General features: G+C 36.3%; 1 protein-coding gene across 1 annotated transcript; it reads right to left on the bottom strand.

The window, feature by feature from the left end:
• Positions 1-3,504: 3,504 nt before the first annotated feature.
• Positions 3,505-23,152, bottom strand: LOC113495168. The gene is made up of 23 exons (XM_026873776.1): positions 22,352-23,152; positions 21,795-22,258; positions 20,427-20,579; positions 17,829-17,941; positions 17,603-17,753; positions 17,314-17,446; positions 16,893-17,023; positions 16,493-16,696; positions 15,910-16,053; positions 15,367-15,534; positions 14,825-14,954; positions 14,339-14,473; positions 13,787-13,994; positions 13,251-13,416; positions 13,004-13,165; positions 11,110-12,928; positions 10,838-11,036; positions 7,839-8,022; positions 7,464-7,642; positions 6,918-7,111; positions 5,385-5,582; positions 3,755-5,272; positions 3,505-3,674 (listed from the first exon to the last, which is right to left on the bottom strand). Exons 1-23 carry the CDS (start codon positions 22,614-22,616, stop codon positions 3,505-3,507), a joined length of 7,188 nt encoding a protein of 2,395 aa, XP_026729577.1. The 5' UTR covers positions 22,617-23,152.
• Positions 23,153-23,764: the final 612 nt, after the last annotated feature.

A 23,764-nucleotide genomic window follows, 5' to 3' on the forward strand; every position in this document is an offset into this window, starting at 1 on the left:
CTTTATAAAATAACTATCTAATAAAGTACATTTTCCTCTTGAATGGATATTTTTATTTCAGGTTATGTTAAGGATTAGATTTCAGGATATTTTTATTGTTTGTTACGCAAAAAATAACATCCATGCATGATGGAATAGTATTTGACTTCTAAACTCTTTTTCTATAGTTGTACACTAAACAATAAGCCAAATGAAGTGACGAGTATCAAACTCGCAGTATGCACAACAGAAATCGGTACGATGACCTATTCACTATTGAGATGTCAATAGGAAGGCAAGCCAATCTCATAAATGAGTAAAGAACGATGTAAGACGCTAGTAGCTTTTTGTGGATTTAATTAAGTAGGATGTTTCATCTATGAAACATACATGCGTAACTTCGTAAGTAGACGTTTGGGATTCCCGAATGTTCATTCTCTCAATTCTCAAAGCTTATTGTGTAAGACCCACTTAAGTGAAAAAAATCATGACTAAATCGAAGAACTAAATTCAGATCATTAAAAACCTATTATCAGATACCTTGCACTTAGATAGAAAACTCAGTTGTTTTACAATAAAATTGTCCTCGGTAAATTAGTTTACGAAACTGATGATCTTGTTTTAGTTGTCGATAATTTATAAAATGACCGTCAATGTTACGGAGATATTGACAAAATCTTTTTCTTAGTGACACTGATCATATCATGTTGTGTGTAATAGGAATGCTTTAAAGAAAAGGTTCATCAACAAGGCATTATTCCTAACGAAGCTAATATTAAAATATGTTTTTTACCATTTTTCTTCTACTTCCTAGGCAACGAAAATTTAACTAAGTATAAATCGCTCCTTAGATTGATACATCAACGAAGATATCTAAATATGTAGTTCTTTGTAACAATATTGAGATGTAACTCGCTTCGTGACCAATTAAACATAATAAACATACTATGTTAGGTATTCAGCTCGTGTACATCTTCCGTTGACGTAGTACCATGTAATTATAATACGTCGTAGTATACAAATTGAATAATCCAAGGACTTACACATAACGATATCTACAAACACTTGAGATGATCTATAATGACCAGCAGGAGGTGATTATTGACTTAAAAAAGCTGGCCACGCAACACGAATCGCTTGCGCCGTAAAATAGATTGACTTTTTCACAATAACCTTTATTGGGCAAAACATTTTTTGTTACTTAAAGTGTAGATGCAAGGTCGGGTGAGACAGCTATTACGTCCTATCAAGTTTCATCACTTTTACAATGCGACGAACTTATTGTTAAGTTATAACTCATTATAAAATCTAATGGAAAACGGAAAATTTAATAAAAGCCACAAATTGTTTACTGATTTCTTTATTAGATATCGCCGGTACAATACTATTTGACCAATTTAAAATGCAATGTTACTATTGTATCACTTCGAATTATAATTTCGAATGCTATTTGTACACAGGACAACATACATAAAAAGATTGAAGACCTATTATAAAATAATACACGGCAGTATCTCTATACAATCCTCTGGTGTGTTCAAGGGCTTCTAACGTAGTAATATACAAAAATAATAGTAAAAACAATATCAAGTCTTAATTTGTTTGTAGCCACCAACTACGTAGTCACTTTAGGCAAATTCCTACTACGATGATGTGCTAGTAAATACTATCAGTGGACATACCTAGCCTTAAATACATAAACCGCATTATTTATTCAAGAACCTTATTAATAACTTACCCTAACACTTTTAATCTCTTAAGACCATATACACAAGCGACAAATAATACTGCTAATGAGAGGACAACGTATATCAAGACAGATGTTTAATGCGTTTAATAGAATACCTTCAGTTAAACAATAAATACATACGTAGTACGTTAATGTAAATAAACAGACTTTGTCCAGATATTACATTAACAAAGAATGTAATTACACTCACAGCAAAGTTAGACAATGCAGTGAAAATGAAATAAGCTTCGTATCCAAAAACACACCGGAGAAAAAATAGAAATGTAAGATTACAATTATTATTACAACGATTTTCGCAATCAGATCTTATCGTTAAAACACATTAAAAATTAGATAAATAGTTCTCTATGCATATAGCATTTGCATACATAACTACTATGTAAAAACATATCACGGACCTGTAGGTTAAGTGAGAAACTAAAGTTTCTAAGATACTAAGGGCGCCTATCTATAATTACGATTGATAAATACTCCGTACAAGCTATATTCGACTTACGACTATGTAGCAACATATCACATCCATTAATCGATCCATAGCCACAGTAATAGAAGGACTTACTGACAACCGACACACTTAACTAGTAGTGGGATTGAATATGTACTTGAAAATTCTACGCTCATTGAGTTATTAAGTTGGAAAAATTCAAAACTTTTTACGCATTCATAACAATAATAATAGTTTAATATCCATTTGAAAAGTCTTAGCAATCGCAATGGGAAGATTGCACGCGTTACAATCGATTGTTGTATCGAGGAAGGTTAGCACAGCTGCACCAAATAGTTAATTTTAATATCACCAGACCCACAAAACTGAATTTAAAAAAGTTAAGTATGAATTACACTAAAGGAGTATTTCAACAAATATCAAGTTTTGATCGATACGCCCCGACAACAGACAAGGGGGACATCAGTTTCATCGATACACTTCATGTAACGCACCTTCAATACTTGACCATTGATCGCAGTTCTACTAAGAAGATTATATTTTACACCATAGTAAGTACTCATAAAATGTAACTCATGTCATGTTAATAAAAAAAATCAAAAAGTCCTGAACGCTACCGTCTTACTTATTATTTTGTATAAATTAAAATTATTTACAATACCATGAAAACGTTAATAAAAATGAACTATATTTTGGATTAAAATTCTTTTAAAACACAGTTTCCAAAAACTTCATTCATCTAAAATATTGGTTTGCAAAAAAAACATTCATCTGGTATAGCTAATAACATGACATTTTACCAAACAATTTTACAAGTGGAACTTATTTGTTACACAGTTAGAAATATATAGTTTTATTACCACAAAACGAGCATGAACTTCTTATTCCCCGAAATGTAAAATGCCGGGGTACTAAACGAATTACATCTTATGCGTGGTATTTTAATTTAATGATACTTTTGCAACCTAAAATATTTCACTCAAGTTTATAATTTAAATAATCAAACATATAATTTAAATGATCGAAAAATAATACCTATATTTGGACACATCAATTATACAAAAGTTTACTGGAGACAGCTACAATTACATCGGAATACACGTAGAGATATAAAATAAAAATAAATATTATCGGAAAAATATAAATATTCCGGCGGGGCTAAACGAGCTGAGCAGGAAAATTAATGATTATGAAAATTTAAAGCCATGCTACTCACTCGACGGAAAGTGAGTCAAGTTACAGAGCATCACTCGGTCGTCGCGACCATCAATCTTAACACTGAACAGAGACACACCGGGATTTGCACAAAATGTTAACAGTCAAACCGCGCCTACCACTGCGGGTTGGGGGGCAGGTAGCCCTCCGGCGCGTAGGCGGGGGCCGGCGGCGCGCCCGCGTACGGCGGCACCGCGCCCGCGCCGCCGCCGTACCCGTAGTAGCCGCCGCCGCCGTAACCGCCGTAGTACGGCGCCCCGTACGCGCCGTAGCCCATGTTGTAGCCTGCGCACACAACCGTCATCATTAGCAGCACTTCACAACTACCTACGACTACCACAATCTACGGTATCTATTGTCTTTACCTGGAAACTGAGGGGCATAAGGTCCCTCCGGCGGTGCATTTCCGGTGGGATACATTTGTCCGGGCGGCCCGGGAGGCACGGGAGGGCCGCCGGGCATATGCCCGTGCGCCATAGACTTGCTAATGTCAGCGGGAACCGCCGTGCCACCGCTCATCATGGCAGGATGGCTCATGCTGAGAGGCATCCCGGGAGATGATTTCATATGTCCAGAATGCGCGTGCGGGGGCTCGTGAGGTCCTGGCCGGCCCATTAGGCGCGGGTGCACGAGAGAGGCGTCCATAGGGTTGGCGGACATACTGGGAGGCATGCTGCTGGGCATACTGGAGGGCATGCTAGGAGATATGGTGCTGGGCATGCCGGGCTGCAGCGCAGGCTCGGACTTGCGCGGGCGCGGCATCGAGGCGGGCCCCAGCAGGCTGGACACGCTGTGCGACATGCCGGGGCCGGGCGGGCCGGCCAGGCTGGCGGGGCCCGTCAGGGTGGCGGGGCCCGCCAGGCTGGGCGCGGCTGTGGGCCCGGGGGACAAGCCGGGGGCAGGACCAGCAGAGGGCGACGCCCCGGGCACGGACATGGGCTGCGGCTCCGGTGTGCCGTCGGGTTTCGTAGGCGACCGTCGCTTTCTAGGTTTAGTGCCAGGTCTTTCTTCGCCTGTTGGTGAGTACGACTGAGTTATGTCGTCTAAATTCTTACGGAAGTCCGGCATTCCCTCTTTGTTCAATACGCTAGCCGTTCTTTCTAGTTGACTGAGACTGGATTCTAGTGATACGCGGCCACTCGGTCGTTGATGCCTGTAGTTTTTTAAGGGGTTTATCTTTCTTTCGACTGCCTCTGCAGATCGGCTCGACTCTGATAAATCAAATCTGTTCATATCTAGTATGCTTGATTGCTCCATAAATTTGTCTTCTGTAGGCTTATTTTCTAAAGCATCCTCAGAGGGCAATTTCTCATCTGTTGTTAAGACTAAGGGTTCTGGTTCAGACTTCGATTCTTTATCCATTCCTGTGCTTGGAGGATTTTCTGCTTCCGCAGTAGTAGGCGGTTCAGGAGTATCAGTTTTACTCGCATCTAGTTCTAAAACGTTTGATGGTTTTGGTTTCTGCTGTTTTTTGTCATCTTCTTCATCACTATCTAACACCTGAGTATCTTCCTCGGAATTTGTTTCCAATTTAGTAGTACTAGCAGAACTAGATTCATTGCCATCAGTATCAGACTTTTTGGGATCCCTCGGAATTTTCGTTATACTTACTGATCCAGGTAGGCTCGGTCGTAATAATCTATTTTGAAGAGGAGATTTCGGCCGCATAGCTGAATATGATCTAAGTTCTCCTAATCGATTTCTAATATCAGAAATCTTCTGTCCAGGTATCAGGGGTCTGGACATCTTGTTTTGACCTAACATTGAAGGCCTTATTACTCTATGGAAACCGGGCCGAGGGCCCGTTTTGGATGTGATCGTAATGGCCGAATTATTCTTTAGCGATCCTGGTATATTTGTTACCGACGTTCGACTACCTAAAACTAAAATAAATATTATTAGAAACTGTAAATTTCTAGACTATTTAAATTATAAAATTATTATTTAATATAAAATTCTAGACTATTTTAACCTTTTAACATAACAATATTTTACCTTTTTTCCCTATTGGACTGTTGTCTTTATTATCCCCAGATTTTTGTCCAAGGCCTTTGAAAGAGGTCTTGATAGCGATAATTTTACCAGACTCTAGCTGCATGTATATACCCTTCGGCGATTTTAAGACCATTACTCGCTGGCCTGCTTTCAATACTATGTTGGTCTTCTCGGCTGAGTTTGTAGGTATCACCACATCTGTTGAACATTAAACATTATCAATTTTATTTTTTACAGGTTTTTCGTTGGCAAGGTATTAAAAAATACTATTCCGTTCGGAAGTGACGTCTACCTCGGCATTGAAGAACGTGACCGAGGATAAATGGCTCATTATAATAGGACCCCGCGCAAACTGAGCGATTATTTAAACTCAAATAAACGTGCTAGCGGTTATCGGTAGCTAATAATGAGGCGTAGTAAATAGTGATTTCCATAACATAAATACGAGAAATAAAAATAAGTATATTTCCAAGATTTAGGTTATCCAAAACAAACGCCAAATCTTTCCTAGGGAATTCTATTCGATTTTATAATAAATTGCCAGATACTATAACCAGTTTACCATTAAACAAGTTTAAAAATACCGTTAAATCTATGCTGGTAAAGAAAGCGTACTATAAAATTAGTGATTATATAAATGATAAACGCGCGTGGACTTAGTATTATCTCTGTACATGTGGTCTCCCTGGCGGTCTACTAGATCATTATCTTATTTTCCTTGTTATCTACTATTAGTTTAGCCACAGCTCTATTCATAGAAGCTATGACATGCCTTGACATTCCTGTTAAGGATTTGATTAGGACTACATATTTAGATTATGTAAAATTATCATTAAATTATTATTGTTTTCCTTTTTTTTTTTGTGAAATGTGCTTTGTATATGTATCAACAGTGTAAACCTCAGCAAAACTTACTTCATTGTAACGTTATTTTATTTTTCTTCTCTGGAGGTCAGTTTTTATAGAAAATCATTAACATTTTGCTATTTGATACTTGTTTTGCTAATTTACGCTGTTCTTGCAGACATTCATTTTAATGTAAAATGCTACTGTAAAATTTTATTTTGAAAAGAGTAACTTATGGAGTTTCTTGCCGGTTCTTCTCCATAAGAATGACACTTTGGAACCGTGCAACTAGAGTCAGTAATATAACGTTTTAAAAGTGCCTGAGATACGGCCTATTTGAAATAAAAACTTTTTGATTTTGATTTTGAGGCAGAGCCATGCATCAGCATCACATCACAGTGTGAAGCTAAAGGGTATTTATTTTTACTTCTGATACATTAACAATGCCCAATGGCGACCTTAACACCGGTGGCAATCTGTTTGAATCACGTATAGGGTGTAAGTAACTGTAGTTGCGGGACGTGTCGCGGGTTCGATCCCCGCGTAGGACAAGCATTTGTGTGATCCACAAATGCTTTTTCTGAGTCTGGGTGTCATTGTGCATGTGATTTGAATGGTTGTCAATCCCCCCGCGACACAAGGATTAAATTCCTGACTGCGGGAGTAGTAGTTGTGTAGTATAGGTACCTAGCGGCAGCGTCATCTCCTGCGCAGTCATGCCCTGGCGGCGCCACACGTCGGCGGGGATCCAGCGCGCGCCGTGCTGCATGGGGCGCACGGAGGCCACGGGGCGCTGCACGAGGCTGCCGTCCGCCGTGCGCACCGTGCGGTACGCCGCCGCCGGCTTCGGGGCCAGCGCCGCCTTCTTCTCCAGCTCATAACTGCACGACAACATTACAAAGATTATGTTTTAATGTCACATATATATCTCTCTGGCTTTCGATCGAATCCAGCAATCGAATATGTTTTGTAGGTGAATTTCATATTTTTGGGACATCGTACAATCCGATCCTAAGGAGTGCAGGAACGCATGAACACGTAAGCTATTGCTAAAGAATATTCAATGATATGACACAGGTTGGCAAGTATATGACCCGCTTCAGGTTGAACCCAGCGCATCATTAATCTTGAAGATTAAAGCTTCTTGCCAGATACAGTGCATGATCGATTGGTATGGTATAATGAATTAAACTAAAAAGTAAGTCATCATCTTAAGTTTAGAATAAAACTCACCCTCTTTGAGCGAGTCTCTTTTCAGCACTAGATAGCTTCTTCTCCTTTCTATCGACTAACAAGGACTCGTGTTGGAAAGGTTCCTTGCTAAGCATCCGCCCGTGTTGAGATATAACTCCTTGCATTAACACATCTATGTACTTATCCTTATGTTCCGAAAGATCTTTTATCTCGGATTCCTAAAAGGAAAATTTCGTTATAAAAATAAACCATTGGAACTCAAAAGTATATTTTTGATATAGATTTTGTATAGATCTTGTACATATAATAAGCAATATTACGTCTCAATCGGATATCAGGACATGGTTCCAGTTACTTAATTACACACATTAATTAAGTAGCCATATTAACTTAAAAATATCTTGTAATTCTTACCTTTTCATCATTGTCAAAACAAAGATTGGTGATTTCCTTCATGGAGAGTACGGCGTCGGGATTACACTCGTCGACGACGCGGTCAGCCATACCTTGTTTATTGATCTGACGATCGTAAATCTTCTTTTCCAAACAACAATCCATTACAAATCGATATACGAAGCAAGGTTTTCTTTGTCCATACCTAACCAAAAATAATAAAAGAATTAGGTATAATGCTAAGATTTAAAACTATATTTTTACCAGTAGAGTGGTTACGCAAGATTTGTATGAAACTTCATACTTCAATAACAAATGCAAGCAAAACCGTAGTTATATTGGTCAAAAATAAAGAAAAACAACCGTGTTTTATACTGACACTTGGCAAATCGCCGTATCGTATCAGGTTGTCCTCGTCTTTGTCAAGTGAAATGTAGAGACAGACAGACACAAAACTTTCCTGAGCAGTATTGGTCTTGAACACGGCTAAGTTTCAAGAAGTGTTCGTATCAAAATCAAAATCAAAAGTTTTTATTTCAAGTAGGCCGTTTTCCAGGCACTTTCAAAACGTTAAAGTGATGGCTCCAGTTGCGCGGTTCCAAAGTGTCACTCTTATGGAGAAGAACCGGCAAGAAACTCCATAAGTTACCCTTTTTAAAAGTAAATGTATACAATATAATTTTTACAAATATTATGTTTATGCAAGAACAGCGTAAAATGGTAAAATGATAAAAAAATAATAATAAATCCAACAATGGAAAAAAGGTAAATTCTACTGGGGTTTACATTGTTGATGCATTTACAAGGCAAAGGCGAAAAAAAAAAGCAAAATGAATATTTTACATACATCAAATAATATGTAGTCCTAATGAAATCCTTAACATGAATGTCAAGGCATGTTAAAACCTTGAGGAATGAAGACGTGGAAACTAATAGTAGCAAGTGAGACAAAATTGATCTAGTCGACCACCAGGGAGGCCACATGTACCGAGACAATACTAACCCCAAGCGCGCTTATCATCTACATAATCACTAATTTTATAATAAGCTTTATTAATCAGCATCGATTTCACGGTCATTTTGAACTTGCTAAAAGGTAAACTTAAAAATTTATTATAAAAACGAATAGAATTCCCTAGGAACGATTTAGTATTGGTTTTAGATAACCTAAATCTTGGAACTGCAAGTTTATTTCTCGTATTTAAATTATGGAAATCACTGTTTACATTGAAATTATTTAGGTTTTTTCGAACGTACATCATATTCTCCATAATATAAACCGACGGAAGCCTTAGAATTTTAATGTCTTTAAAAGTTTCTCTTTAGGATTCTCGCGGGCCCATGCAGTAGATTGCTCTTATCGCGCGTTTCTGTAGAATGAAAATGGAATCAATATCGGCGGCTGATCCCCACAGTAAAATCCCGTATGACGTAATACTATGGAAGTACGCGTGATAAACTAACTTAGCCGTGGGAACATCAGTAAGCTGTCTTATGCTTCGGACCGCAAAAGCAGCCGAGCTTAGCCTTCGAGACAGAGCTGAGATGTGAGCACCCAGTGCAACTTAGAGTCTATTGTTATGCCTAGAAAAACCGTTTCATTGACCAATTCGAGTTTTTTATCGTCTAACATTACGTTTAAATCTGATTGAGACCGAACATTTGGAACTGAGAACTTTAGGCATTTAGTTTTGGACGCGTTTAGAAGTAGATTATTAGTTGCAAACCAATCCGATAATAAATTGAGAATATTATTTATGTTAGTGACGTCTAGAGCTTTCCTGTCAACTTTAAAAATGAGAGAGGTATCATCCGCGAACAAAATCATGTCGGTTAAATTGGCCATCATAAACGGGAGGTCATTTATATAAGCCAGAAAAAGAAAGGGGCCTAAAATCGAACCCTGCGGCACGCCCATTCTTACCACGGACCCGGATGAAGTTGCTCCGTTCACTCCTACTTTTTGCCGTCTAGATGATAAATGTGACAATACCAGTTGTAAGGATTGTCCTCGTAATCCATAGTGCTTTAATTTCAGGATTAGAGTATTATGATCAACGCAATCAAAAGCTTTGGAGAGGTCACAGAAAATTCCTAGAGCATCCTGTGATCCCTCCCAAGCTCCTAAAATGTGAGACACTAACTGGGCCGCGGCGTCGGTCGTCGACCTTCCTTTGGTGAAGCCAAATTGACGTTCGTGGAAAATTTTATGTTTTTCAAAATGTGACATCAGTTGATCAAGGACTATTCTCTCAAATATTTTACTAACTGCTGGAAGTACCGAGACTGGTCTATAATTGGAGGGATCATTCTTGCAACCAGATTTAAAAACAGGAATGACTTTACTGTGTTTCATCAAATCAGGAAAAGTGCCACAATCCACACAGTCGTTAAAAATCTTTGCAAGAATTGGGGCAATACTGTCAATTATTGAGTCTATTACTTTGACAGATATCCCCCATAAATCTTCTGTGGTCTTCATTTTAATTGCATTAAATGATTTTTTAACAAGCGAAGGAGATACATGAGTAAAACTAAAATTTGGAATACTTCTATTGACGAATTTTTTAAGTATGCATTCCGCTTTCAAAGGACACGAGGGTAGTGATTGTGTAACCTCTACAGGGATGTTTGAGAAAAAGTCTTCAAAAGCGTTAGCCACTTCTGTGCTATTAGAAATTATTTTACTATTAATTTTTAAAGAAAGATCAGTATCCCTTTGTTTACCATTCCCAGTTTCGGAGTTGATAATCTTCCATACTGTTTTAATTTTATTATCAGAATTGCCAATCTGCCTACTGATGAAATTTGATTTAGCCGCTAAACAGACCCTTTTAAAAATTTAAGAGTAATTTCTTACATGTTTATGGAAATGGGGATCAACATTAAACGACCTCTCCTCATACAGACTGTACATCTTGTCTCTGCTTATTCTAATGCCTTTAGTAGCCCACTCATTAAATTTACGTTTAAAATTTATTCTTATATCTTTTTGGGGACACGTTTTATTTTATCCTTACCTATAAACACGACAGACAGCTTGCGTGTCGTGGCAAGGGTTCCAACTGGCGTCGAACACTATGACACGGTTTGCACCAACCAGGTTGATACCGAGAGACCCGGCCCGAGTTGACACAAGGAACAAATAGATGTGTGGATTTGCATTGAACTCGTTTATAAGCTTTTCTCGTTCCAACGCATGTGTTGATCCATCGAGACCTGTAATATAACGATATTTTTTAATTACTGTTATTTTTTTTACAATAAGAGGAGCGATTAAGACATTACTTACGATAGTAGTTCGTATTTCGTTCCCAAAGGCAATTAGTACCAGGTATGTAATTCTTTTCTAGAAAGTCTTCGATAAGATTCAAGGTAAATAAACTTTGACTAAATAGTAGCAATCTATCTCCAAGCTTTATACTTTCATTCAATATGTAGAAGAACAATTCCATTTTGGCTGAATTTTCGATAATCCCAGGAATGTAATCTTTTAGTAACTCAGCTGCCCAGTCGTACGTCATTTCCTCTGCTTTCTTAACCATAGCTAGTTCCTCTTCCCTATTCATTTTCTCTTCTTTTTCACTCTCTTCCGATTCCGAGTCTTCGTTGTTTTTCTCTTTAGACGATTTCCTATCACTCCGTCCTTTAGCTTTTGATCCTTTACTTTTACTTTTCGTCTTTTTACTATCCTTGCCTTTTCCCTTCTTGCCCTTACCTTTCTGAGCCTCGTCTTCGGATTCAGAGCCATCACTTTTCTGACCATCTGTTTTATCTTTCTTCTTATTTGATTCTGATTTTTGATCTTTAAGTGTAAGTGGTTGGTTTTTGTTAATTTTCTTTTCATCTTTTACAATCTTCTTTGTATCCAAGTCTTCTATTTTGACTTCTCCGTCCGATTCTGATTTCATCTCAGTTTTCTCTTCGGCTTTGAGTTTATCGAGTTCAGTCTTGATTTCAGTGATTGGCCACGATGTTACTGGGCTGCCAGAGCTAGCGCTGCCCAAAGGCGTTTTAGTTTCAAGATGTGATGGGAAATTAGGAAAAGAACATGGAAAGTTATTATTTGAGGTGCTTTCTTGTTGTTCAGGGTAAGAGGAAGTATTAGGTGGATATCCATAAGCAGGATTATTATATGGCACAGCAGTGGGGTTTTGCGATGGTGGTATAGTCGGTTCCGACTTAACTTCAGCAGATGAGTACGCGCTAGGAACCGGGTTCGGTTCATTTTTAATAGCAGGTTGATTTGGCACATTAGTGTTGGAGACTTGGTTGGGAGGCATATTGTTGGTAAAACCTGGATAATTGGGAGGCTGATTTTCATACTGATTGTAAGACGATGAATTACTACCGAACGATGAAGTGCTTGCTGAGTAAGGTGGAGGATAAGGTTGGTTGGGGTAGCCTTGAGATCCTGGCGTATTAGGGTACGAGCTTGAGCTCGGCGTGTTCGCGTTGTACTCTGAATAACCAGGCTGATTATGATAGCCGGGATATGGTGGTCTTTGTGGATTACCAGTGTAACCTTCTTGATTATTTGAGTAGGGTTGCATTGCGTTGCCAGGATACGGCTGGTCAGATTGAGGCGCATTATAGTTCGGTGGGTAATGCTGCGAATGTTGCGAATGCTGTGAATGTTGCGAATGCTGAGAATTATTATACTCTGGAGGCGGATTCGCTCTAAAATCTTGTTGCGGTGGTTGGTTATTCTGCTGATACTGCGAATTGTTGTAGTATCCACTATTACCATAGTAATTTCCATTACCCCAATAATTCTGGTTATAACTTTGGCCTGCTTCCGGAGGCATGTTTTGGGGAAATTGCCCGGGATAATTGTTACCATAAGGAGGTTGCTGTTGGTAGTAATTACCCTCGTAGTTTTGGTTGTACCCTTGATTGGGCGGGTAGTAACCAGGTCCTGCATTTTGATAATTATGATAAGGTGGATAAGATCCAGAAGGTTGGTCTGGTCTAAACATGTTTTGTGACGGGCCGTATGGAGTATTAGGTGGGTACGGTGCGTTGCCGTACATATTCGAATCCGGTCGAGGCGGCATTGGACCAGTAGTTGTATTAGGCGGTATGGTTGCTGCTGGCTTTTTCGCTGCGCCCTAAAATATTTATTAAATTAGAAACTGAATACCACACTTTACCACCAATAAATCCCCGTTTTAAATATTACTTACGCGGGGTTTAGTTGCACGTGTCTGACGTCCCTTATTGTTCCGCGCGCGGCCAGCTTTTGTGACTCCTCCTATTTCCTCTAGATCCAAATCTTCCTCTATAGCTGCATTAACTTCACTACGCTTTTTAAGGAAGTTGTATAAAACATCAGGGTGATTCCAAATCTAAACAAAAAACATTACGTTAAATTTAATAAACCCGAACGAACTTGGCTCATAAAAGTTACTTAAGTACTGTATGATACCTTACCTTACAACAAATCGCGAAAGCTTTCAAAGGATTTGGCACTGATGTAGAGCGGACTACTTCGTTCATAAACCTATCGTACAGTTTTCGTTGTAACGGCGTCATACGTACTAGAAGAACGTATTCTTCCTTTTGCGGTAACGTTGATTGTAAAACCGCGTGCGACCGCCTAAAAACATTTTACATATTAGTTATTTTTTATACAAGTATGATTGTGTGACGTACGACGGAGTGTGTGAAAAGATGAAGGAAAAGGAAATTTGTCATGGCGACGACTGACCAAAGAGAATGGAAGTAAAAAAACATATTGCCCCAACCCTTAATAAAACGGGACACGGGCCAGGATGAAAGGATTATGCAATAGAAAAGGACATACAACAAAAATACGTATACACAATCTATGCTAGACGTGGAAGACTACTACCTGCCTGTAACACATTGGCAGCTGAAATCTCAGTCGATGTTTATAGCATTTGGTACAGAAATAAATTGAAATCCGATCTACTTTAAAAATCCGAAAGAATTTAAAATAACTCTACCTTTGTACGAAACCGACGAGAAGTGAATGTAATACGTGAGCTCTGTATCTCATGAGCCTTATATCTTGGGGCGTCGAGTCTATACACTGTCCATTCTGTATCGGCCTCTCAAACATATTACAAAACTCAGTTTTGCTACCGAGATAGTTCGGACGAACGAAGTCCACCATACACCAGTACTCCAGCAAATTATTTTGTAGGGGATACCCTGAAAAAAAAATACAATATACAGAATGCAATAAGACCTCCTGAGAAAGAACAGTTATTAAAAGCGCTTATTTTAATGAATGACTGATATTCTTTTTTGAACGAGAAACAAGCCACGTTTGACCTAACTGTTAAATAAATGCGTATTACGGATTCCATCAGATTTAGAGCTCGGAGTAATGTAACTTGTCTATGTTTATGTGTTGGCGTGTTTTTTGTCTGTCTTTCTGTGGCACCGTAGCTCTTATACGGTTGAACCGATTAGGAAGCGGTTTTGTTTAGGTAGGAGGCTTCTTATTTTTTTATGTTTTAACTTGTTACAGATATGGGTTGTTGCAAACTTACCAGTCAATACAACTCTCCGTTTTGTTCTCATTTGCTTTAAAGCATATGATATATTTGAATGCGAGTTCTTAATGCGATGACCTTCGTCACAAATTACCAAATCGGGACCAGGCTTAACCAATGCCTCGTACATTTCTGAAAGTAGAACACAAATTAGCTTCTCATACCTTCACACATACACATCCATCATATTACTATAATTCAGTTTATTGCCGTCTAATGTAGAATGTATATAGGTTTTACTGTATAAGCAAGGTATTTTCTAAGTCTCTTTGTTACTATGCAGAGCAGTAACGATAGAAACAGCGATCAGCTTGTTCTTCGATTGGTCTTGAAATAGTGTAACTTACAATTGACAAACACCAGCTTCAAGAGCCAGAATGAAATCCGAGATAAATATACTTTGTCATCATCATAGTTGAATCACCTACTGCTAATTATAGCATGTAAGATACATTTAAAAGCAGCGAGTACTAAGTTATTTACCATCTAACAGCTTTTTGTCTTCATCATTAGGATTAGGTACATCCTCTTTTTTCTCCTCCCTCTTTATTTCGTCATCCAACTTGGCTTGACTGTCTCCGTCCTCTTTATCTAGTTTCGAATCTTCAGATATCTTGAAATAAAACAGTTTAAATGTTAGTATTATTTTTGTTTGCCTTCTTAGGCTTTATTCTCCCAGATGATTCCTATGGAGAAGAATCAACGAGGTAGATTACTTTGATTGCTATTCGGTATTTGACTATTTGACAACTTTCATGGCAAAATAATATTACAAACAAAAATCTATCTAGTGTGTCAAATTAATGAAGGAGTTAATTATGAACTAAGCAATTGTTAACACTCTCTGTAAGAATTTAGGATTTGAAACAATTATTAAAGACATGAAATTTTGTTTAGGCTTTTATGATTAAGCATTTAGCCCAGTATATGGTATTCATTGATATTTTTTTTTGCCCCCAATGTTTGCTAATGTCCAGTGAGTGGATTTAATTTCTTTCTAATTAGTTGTGGCAAATACTTGTTACCTGTGTATCATCATTTGCTGCTTCTGCTTTTTTCTCCTCTTTTTCTCTCTCAGCCTCCAACTTGAGATCCGCTTTCTTTTTCTTACGAGGTTTCTTATCTTTTTTCATACTTAGAAGTCGGTATAATTCATATCCTATCATAAGAACTCCTCCCGATGTAGTCCAATCCTATAAATGACCAAAGATTCTAGTCACAAACGGAAATTGCATAGGTAGTTATCCTCGGGCAACAGTAACAAAAATAGCGAAACAATGTTTTCGCAAATATCTAATAATTTAATGCAAAGACTTCTTTGAAATGCATATAAATAGTAATTTTAGAAAATTCAAGAATAGCGTCATTAAATCCACCTTATGTACCACAATTTTACATATAAGTTAAAATAAATAAATAGAAGTTAAACCAGACTGATACCATTACTACCACTCATAAATTATAAATAATAAATAGATATGTAAAATCAATTTAAATATAAAGTGAGAATTTGAACCCAAAATTTGTAAATGTACTTCAATAAAATGTATCAGTATCAACCAACATACTTTGACAACTTTCGCTCGCATTTGTAATGTTTTGTGACTGTCATTGAGCACGTAGATTGGGAAGTTCCTCGGTCGCACTTCACCATGAGCCGACAGAGGACTGGTGCTCGCGTCCACTGGCAACCACATGTTGAATTCTGCCACCTGGAATATTAATATTTTTTTTATTATAATGACATTGTTCAAGTAGTATAAAAGCTCATTTAGGCTGTAATATCACGAAAGTTATGACTCATTGCCGGCAATGATGCCTTTTATGGTATCACTTTTGATACCATGTCTGCGCGATTCTATAATGTGTTTCACTCACACGAAACTTGCCTCGTCTGAACAAGGCTTAACCCTTAGACGTCAAGTTTACTGTACCTACCTACTCTAAATCAATATTATGAATCAATATTTATTATAAAATATAAATTACATCAGGTAAGTAAAAATCTTTGAAACGTGACTGTGGTTAGAAATCAAGCAAAATAAATCTTCCTTGACGGTCACTGTGTAAAATCGAATATAAATGTTGGATAAAATTTTTCAATTTCACTTTCAAAATAGGTAAAAAATACATAAATGTCGAACTACTTACCCAATTCTGCAGTGTATTGATTGGCATGATACACAAAACAGTCTTAGATGTCGTGTGCCGAAGGAATATATCACAGAAACATACTATTTGTAACGTCTTGCCGAGGCCCATAGAATGTGCTAATATACATCCGAAACCTGTCGAATTCGAGAATCTCTCAACCGATTCAATTATATTATCGAACAGGAATCTTACGCCACCAATCTGAAAACAAAGGATATGACGTTTACGTGTAAAATATGTTGATTTATTTAAGTAGAATACTGACCAATATAATACGGGATATTTGTATTCAAGTAACACCAGGAATTTAATGAAGGCGTACCGATATATTTAGAAAAAGTGTTGACTTTGAGTTGACTTCACAGCTTTAAATTAAAAATGTTTTAAAAAGTTTTACCTGATGCGGTTTAATAACCCTAGCGATCTGTGGCGCTAAGAATATGTCCTCCTCATTTTCTGGGTGACCAATATTGATTAATACACGGCCTTGTTCGTCTGGGATGTTATATGCATCATTGACATGGAGACCTAAAATTTGATAACAAATATTTGTTAGAATACTAACTTTGACGGAAAGTTGATTTGTCACATAAAAAAAATATATTAACTTTGTTTATAAAATAAAAATATGAAAAGTAATTTTGATAAATATGTATATAAAGTAACTTACAATAGACAGCTTAGTGGCGGCTTTGAAATGTTGAACTTTAATTTTCGTAAAAATGTTAAATTATGCGTCACACTTGCTATCTGTCTGCCTCATTTGACTTAAGACAGGTTAGTTAAAATATAGTAAATTATAAATAGTTTCTAATTACCTGAGTTACCAGGATCCTCTTCGGCTTCAGGACTAGGCGGCACTTCTGAATCTGACAGCATTATGCAATCATCAGAATCAGATGAAGAAGACGAAGACTCCTCACCACTGCTGCTATCAACAATTTCTACAACCTACACATTAAAATGCAGTGTTAAACTTAAAAGCCTTTACAGAAATACATCATATCTAAATTATAGTAAACTTGATTAAATAAAGGTATAGTATAAAAATCAACATCTGATAGAAAATTTCATTGTTCATGTCAACTTGCATATTTGGATACAAACCTCTTTTTTGTCAGCCTTCTGATCAGGTTTCCCAGGCTTTTGCGCGCCAGATGTTGTGGGCTTTGGCAACTTTGTAACTTCAATCTGACTTGCCTTTACTGTCTTTTTGGTTTCACCTGATGGTAATTTTACTAAAACTGTGTTTGGCAAGCTAGAAAATAACAATACCATTTAGAAATCTTATGGAGGTAGACATAAAAGTTTATTTTTATTATTGTATACATACTTCAGCTTCTGCCCAGGAAGGGATTTCTTTAATATTGATGACCCTCCTTGCAGTAATGATAATGTTTTCTGGTGAATTTTGTTTTGTCTATTAATTGCTATTTGTCTTTGTACCTGTAACCATGATCATTAAAGTATATAAACAAGAGTAAATATTAAATGCTGCTGTACTAATCTATCAACACAAGTAGTCTACATAGGGACTCTCATAAATCTATTAATCATAAAAGCTTATATGGTCTAAGAGCCCGTGAACCCCAGACCTTCGTTATTTTATAAAAGCTGAAAGTTTGTCAGCGCATACTCCCAACACAGGTAAGAACGATGGACCATTATGAAGTTTGGGTTATAGTGGCTTAGGCAGGTAAACGGTACTAAAGGTGTGTAAAATACCGATCTAAATTCGTCAAATAATAAAGTGCGATTTTTTGATATTATCTTCAGAATATTATTAAAAATCACGTTATTCATTGCCAGACACTTAACATCGTGGCAACCCCTTGCCAGACACCCTTAATGTTCATGAAATTATAGTTTAACTTACGTTATAGTATAAAAGCTGATTTTTATAAATAATACTTGGGTAATAAGTAGATGATGTTTCCTCATTAGCCAGACATTTTTTATAGTTCCAACCCCTTGCCAGACAAGCATGTAGGGTAGCTGTAGGAGCGAGCGCGAGGCAGTATGTATATGAGTGAGTGCGAGTGAGATGGCGAGTTAAGTCTACCGCGATCCCTCACTGCGCAGTTGTTATTTCTACTGCGCATGTATTGTTTAGTACTCAGTACATGTTTACATCAGCTAAAATAATATAATATAGCATGATACGTAGATTATATTTTTACAATTTGTTTATGTGACTTTTTAAATTAAAGTGATTTTGTATTATAAAAACAAATCATAGGTGAAACATTAATTTGTGTTATTTGCAAAAAAAAGTAGTGACAAATAATATTTTATAGTATGACTAGCTGACCCGGCGAACTTCGTACCGCCTTAGCGTAGCTTTGATGCACTACTTTATTTTGTATAGTTGACCTATCTTAGGTATGAGTACCTATTAAATTTAAACTGGAATCTATAATATTCTCCATATATAAATTAATCCCTATTTCCCTGGTCTCGCCATATCTGAAAAGGACCTAATTTTATTAAATACAAAACAAAATATATATTTTCATAATAGTGTTTATTCCATAGGATTCAATAATTCCACTTATATTTTTACAAATCGCTATTGAACAACTTGGCATTTTGAAGTAAATACTGAGCTTAACACCACGCGCGCTCTAGAAAACAACTAATAGCCTCTATACCCTTCAATATGAATAAATTAATATTGTCTTTTATACTCTATAATAATATGTAATGTCATCAATTTATTTTTTTATCCTCAGTAATAACTTGTAGCATCATTAACCTATTTTTAATTAAATTTTTGAAAAATATTTTATTTTTTGGCTTTTTTTTTAAACCTGTTTTTGATAAAATAAATTAAAATTTTTAACAATTTAAGGTAATTGTAGCATCGAATGTCTTTCCTTAAGATGTTTTTAAAATTTACATAAATCTGCGCCAAAAAGTTTATTTGCATGAGTCATTCATAATTCATAATTAATATTATTCTTATCATTTATAACGAATATTTAATTAATAATAATTGAAGATAGCACATATTATTGTTTTAGTTGATGTAAGCATGTATTAAATACTAAACAATACAAACGCATCTCACTCGCACTCACTCATATACATACTGCCTCGCGCTCGCTCCTACAGCTACCCTACATGCTTGTCTGGCAAGGGGTTGGAACTATAAAAAATGTCTGGCTAATGAGGAAACATCATCTACTTATTACCCAAGTATTATTTATAAAAATCAGCTTTTATACTATAACGTAAGTTAAACTATAATTTCATGAACATTAAGGGTGTCTGGCAAGGGGTTGCCACGATGTTAAGTGTCTGGCAATGAATAACGTGATTTTTAATAATATTCTGAAGATAATATCAAAAAATCGCACTTTATTATTTGACGAATTTAGATCGGTATTTTACACACCTTTAGTACCGTTTACCTGCCTAAGCCACTATAACCCAAACTTCATAATGGTCCATCGTTCTTACCTGTGTTGGGAGTATGCGCTGACAAACTTTCAGCTTTTATAAAATAACGAAGGTCTGGGGTTCACGGGCTCTTGCTCTAATAGTTTATATAAACTAAGTCATCATTATTATCTCATTAACAACAATATATAGTAACACTGTTCTATACATCTTTAATTACAGTATATCTTATCCTTTAATATTGTATACATGTAACAAAGAGAATGAAGAAACTGATTTGATGTTTAGAAGTTACACTTCCTTTGTGTAGTCTTCCCAACCTATATAGGGGTCTCAACAGAGTATTGAGACATTCCAAAAAAACAAAATTGAAACAACTTACTAACTAAACTCCAGAACTCAAATGGAATTTGGGCCTATTGTTTGGTATGTTTTGGTAAGATTGAAATTGACTAAACAAATGATAGCAATATGTAGTAGATCTTTGTATAGACTTGAACACATAAATATTTACATGCAAATATATTACCTCTCTGATGATTCTTTGTTGTTCCTGAACTCTGGCCAATCTCTCCGACTCCTGCCTCTGGGCAGCCAGTGTTGAGGCATCCAGGTTTTTCTCATCCATGACTTCTCTGATGTTCCGCCGCACATTAAGAGCATTTGTATTGAGAGATTTCTTCTGTAATGCAGACATTTATTCTCAATTATTTAATGTGCTGAAGGATTGTGCTCATATAAGCATAGGACAGACAGTTGTGAAAGCATGTAAGTGGTCTCTGACCTGCATTGGTTCAATATAGCCTAAACTAAGATTTGATTGCCCTAGGTGTAAATGGTACAAGATGATGAAGATATATTTTGTCACAATTTATGGCATGATAATGTATGATTCTTTCATTTTGAGAATAAAATGTAGTTTCTAATAAACATATCTTTGATTGATACAGTTAGATTGTTATTGTTCTCCTTTCACTCCTTTTCTCAGACAATATATTAAAGTTTGTCAGCTTTTGCAAAAATTTAATACCTATGTGTACTGTGTTTTTGGATTTTAATATAAACAGACTAGCCAGTTTCTGGTAATACAACAATCATTACATATTACAGCATTACATATTCTTATGGTTTATCTTAATGGCAAGGCTAAAAATTTCACTTATTCATTGTGTCATTCATACTAAATTAGATTAAAAATGTTTCTAATCAATCTACTAACAATCCCATAAACCGCATCATAATAACATACTAAGTGAAGAGATTTAATAACATAATGCTTTAAATGACCATATCAAACTTTAAACATGTATTATGGTCACTAAGTATATGAGTGCCACTGCAAACATGACTCTTATTTGTTATAAAAACCTACAAATAGGCAGATAACTATTTTTTTCACTTATCTTTAAGAATCAAATCATTATAAAGCATTATTGTACAATATTTGTATCTTCAATAATGTAAAATCATTTACATTGTGAAATACTAGTAAGAGACTAGAGCAGCAATATTTTGTTATGTAAACATGACAATATTATGATAACATTACCTTTTCCATTTATGAATTGGATTAATCTTGGCAATGACAATTTAGTTGAATTACCACATAATACTAGATAAACAGTAGAGATCATGTTTCCTATATTCATTCCAGTATTGGCAAGAGATCAAAAGTCTGTTCAATAGTAAAAGTTATTACCAAACGTACTGTTTATAATACACTCAATGCATAATATATCTTTTCAACCGAATTATGGTAACTTTGCTTTTATGTTCAGTTTTACAACTGACCTCAATCATTACATTAAATTCTAAGAATAGTGTTACTGGGCGTTCTTTATAAATGCTTTGTTTACTGTTTAGATAGTTATTTAACCTAGAACATGTCAATGCTTACCTCGTCATCCCCTTCATGTTTCTTTTCCTCATCCTTAGAAGACTCCCCACTGTCATCTTCCTTTTTAATTGGCTTTACACTAATCTCGCCCATTTCTTTTAGTTTCTCCGTAATATCAAAGTCTTGACTACTATCTTCCTGTTTAATGTCTAACAATTCCTCAGCTGTCTTCTCTGGGCACAACTCACTCTCTTCCACTTCCGAGATCTCCACATTCTTGTTGTCTAAGTCACCGTCATTAATGATATCACTTATTGAAAGAGTCTTAGGTTCTTCCTCTTGTACTTGTTCTGGTTCTTGTTTGACAACGGGCTCCGGACATGTAGGAGGTTCAACAGGAGGTGCTTGGCTTATTTGTGACTCTCTTTTCGCCTCCACTATGTCACCAGTCTCGGGGTCAATGTAACTCTCATTTTCTTCATTTAGCTCTTGTACTGCATTAGGGTCAACTACGAATTCCTCCTCTGAAAGACCATCACTTTCTGTCTTACTATCATCACTTGTAAAGTCACTTAATTCTAAGATGTTGTTACCAACTAAGCTTCGTATTGTAATACCTGTGTCTTTTTTGAGTTTCTTGGTGAAATCGTGAAAGTTTTTCACAGCTTCCATTTTCCTCTTGTGGCTCATCGGCCTGGGCCGAGGAGCAGCGCGCCTCCGAGCGTTCATAGCTGCTGTCTGGGCGAAGTGAGCCCGCTGTATTCTCGCGATGGTTTCGTCATCGTCCTCACTGTCGAGGACTTCCTCCTCGGAATCCTCTTCCTCTTCTTGCTTACCCTTCATTTTATTCTTCACTGAATTCGTGCCGCCGGCATCATCCATGACAATAACTAAATTCTAATATCTCAGATCCACTAAAACCTACCGAAAGTCATCATTCTACCGTCCATTTCATTCAATGAAAACATAAATTCACTGGTTCATTGTATTGAATACAGGGTTATTCATAAATAGAAACAAATTTTCTAAGACACAAACAATATTTTTCAGGATAGTTCTTTGTAGCGCTTTTACAGGACGCTGCATTAAATATCGAAGGGAATACGCCGGATGACACAATTATTAACATAGCGCGCCCGATTCGTGCGAAAAACAAGACATATCGTCATATTTGATTTTAATTATCCGTAATAAAATAATGTCTGCAATTAAAATTTAGGAAGCCATTACTTCCGCAATAAATAGCCTATTCAACTATTCGTATAGAATTTGTGTATTCGACAAGCGTGTTTACAAAAATTGTAGACGGGCGACTGCGTCACAAAACGTCACGAAGACTTTATTAGCAATCACCATTAAAGTATTTAATTGCAAATGCTCTTGTTACAAACATCTGTGTAAATCTCCTATCAACATCTCACATTTGCCATTGAAAATACATCCTTGTTGTACCAAAACAATGCGTTAAAAATTGTAACAGCAAATGTTTTTAATTCATGGCAACATTATTGATTTTCTACACAGTGTTGACACCTAATATTATAGTCTATGAATTGTTTATGCAACAGAGTGGGTCTGGTCCAAAGCACCAACAGACCAGTAATTAAATTAAAAAATGACTTAGGCAAAAGGATTTACGCTTTAAATATTTGGAATAATCCTCTTAACATTTTTATGTTTAACAAATTACATTAATCGGAAGGTAAAATTTATTTAGTACCAGTACGTAGCGCATACCTTGCTATCACATTATTATTATTTTTTTTGTTTGTTTTTGAATATCTTGTAAAAATAGTAATATTCTTTGTTTTGTCATTCTTATAGCTTGGCAAGAGGCTTGGCGTGTTATAATTCATGGTTCTTGTTTATTATATAATAGTTTGTTTTTAGGCTTAAACTCGATAAAGATTACAACAATACGTGTAATTATTTTTTTACTTATTGCCTTTTTTTTGACTGCCTGTAACGAACTGCAATTATTTTACCTATAACTTTAGGTTCATCATCATTATCATCATATTCATCATCAT

Source organism: Trichoplusia ni, chromosome 6, assembly GCF_003590095.1.
Source record: "Trichoplusia ni isolate ovarian cell line Hi5 chromosome 6, tn1, whole genome shotgun sequence".
In the NCBI taxonomy this organism is placed as follows: Eukaryota; Metazoa; Arthropoda; class Insecta; order Lepidoptera; family Noctuidae; genus Trichoplusia; species Trichoplusia ni.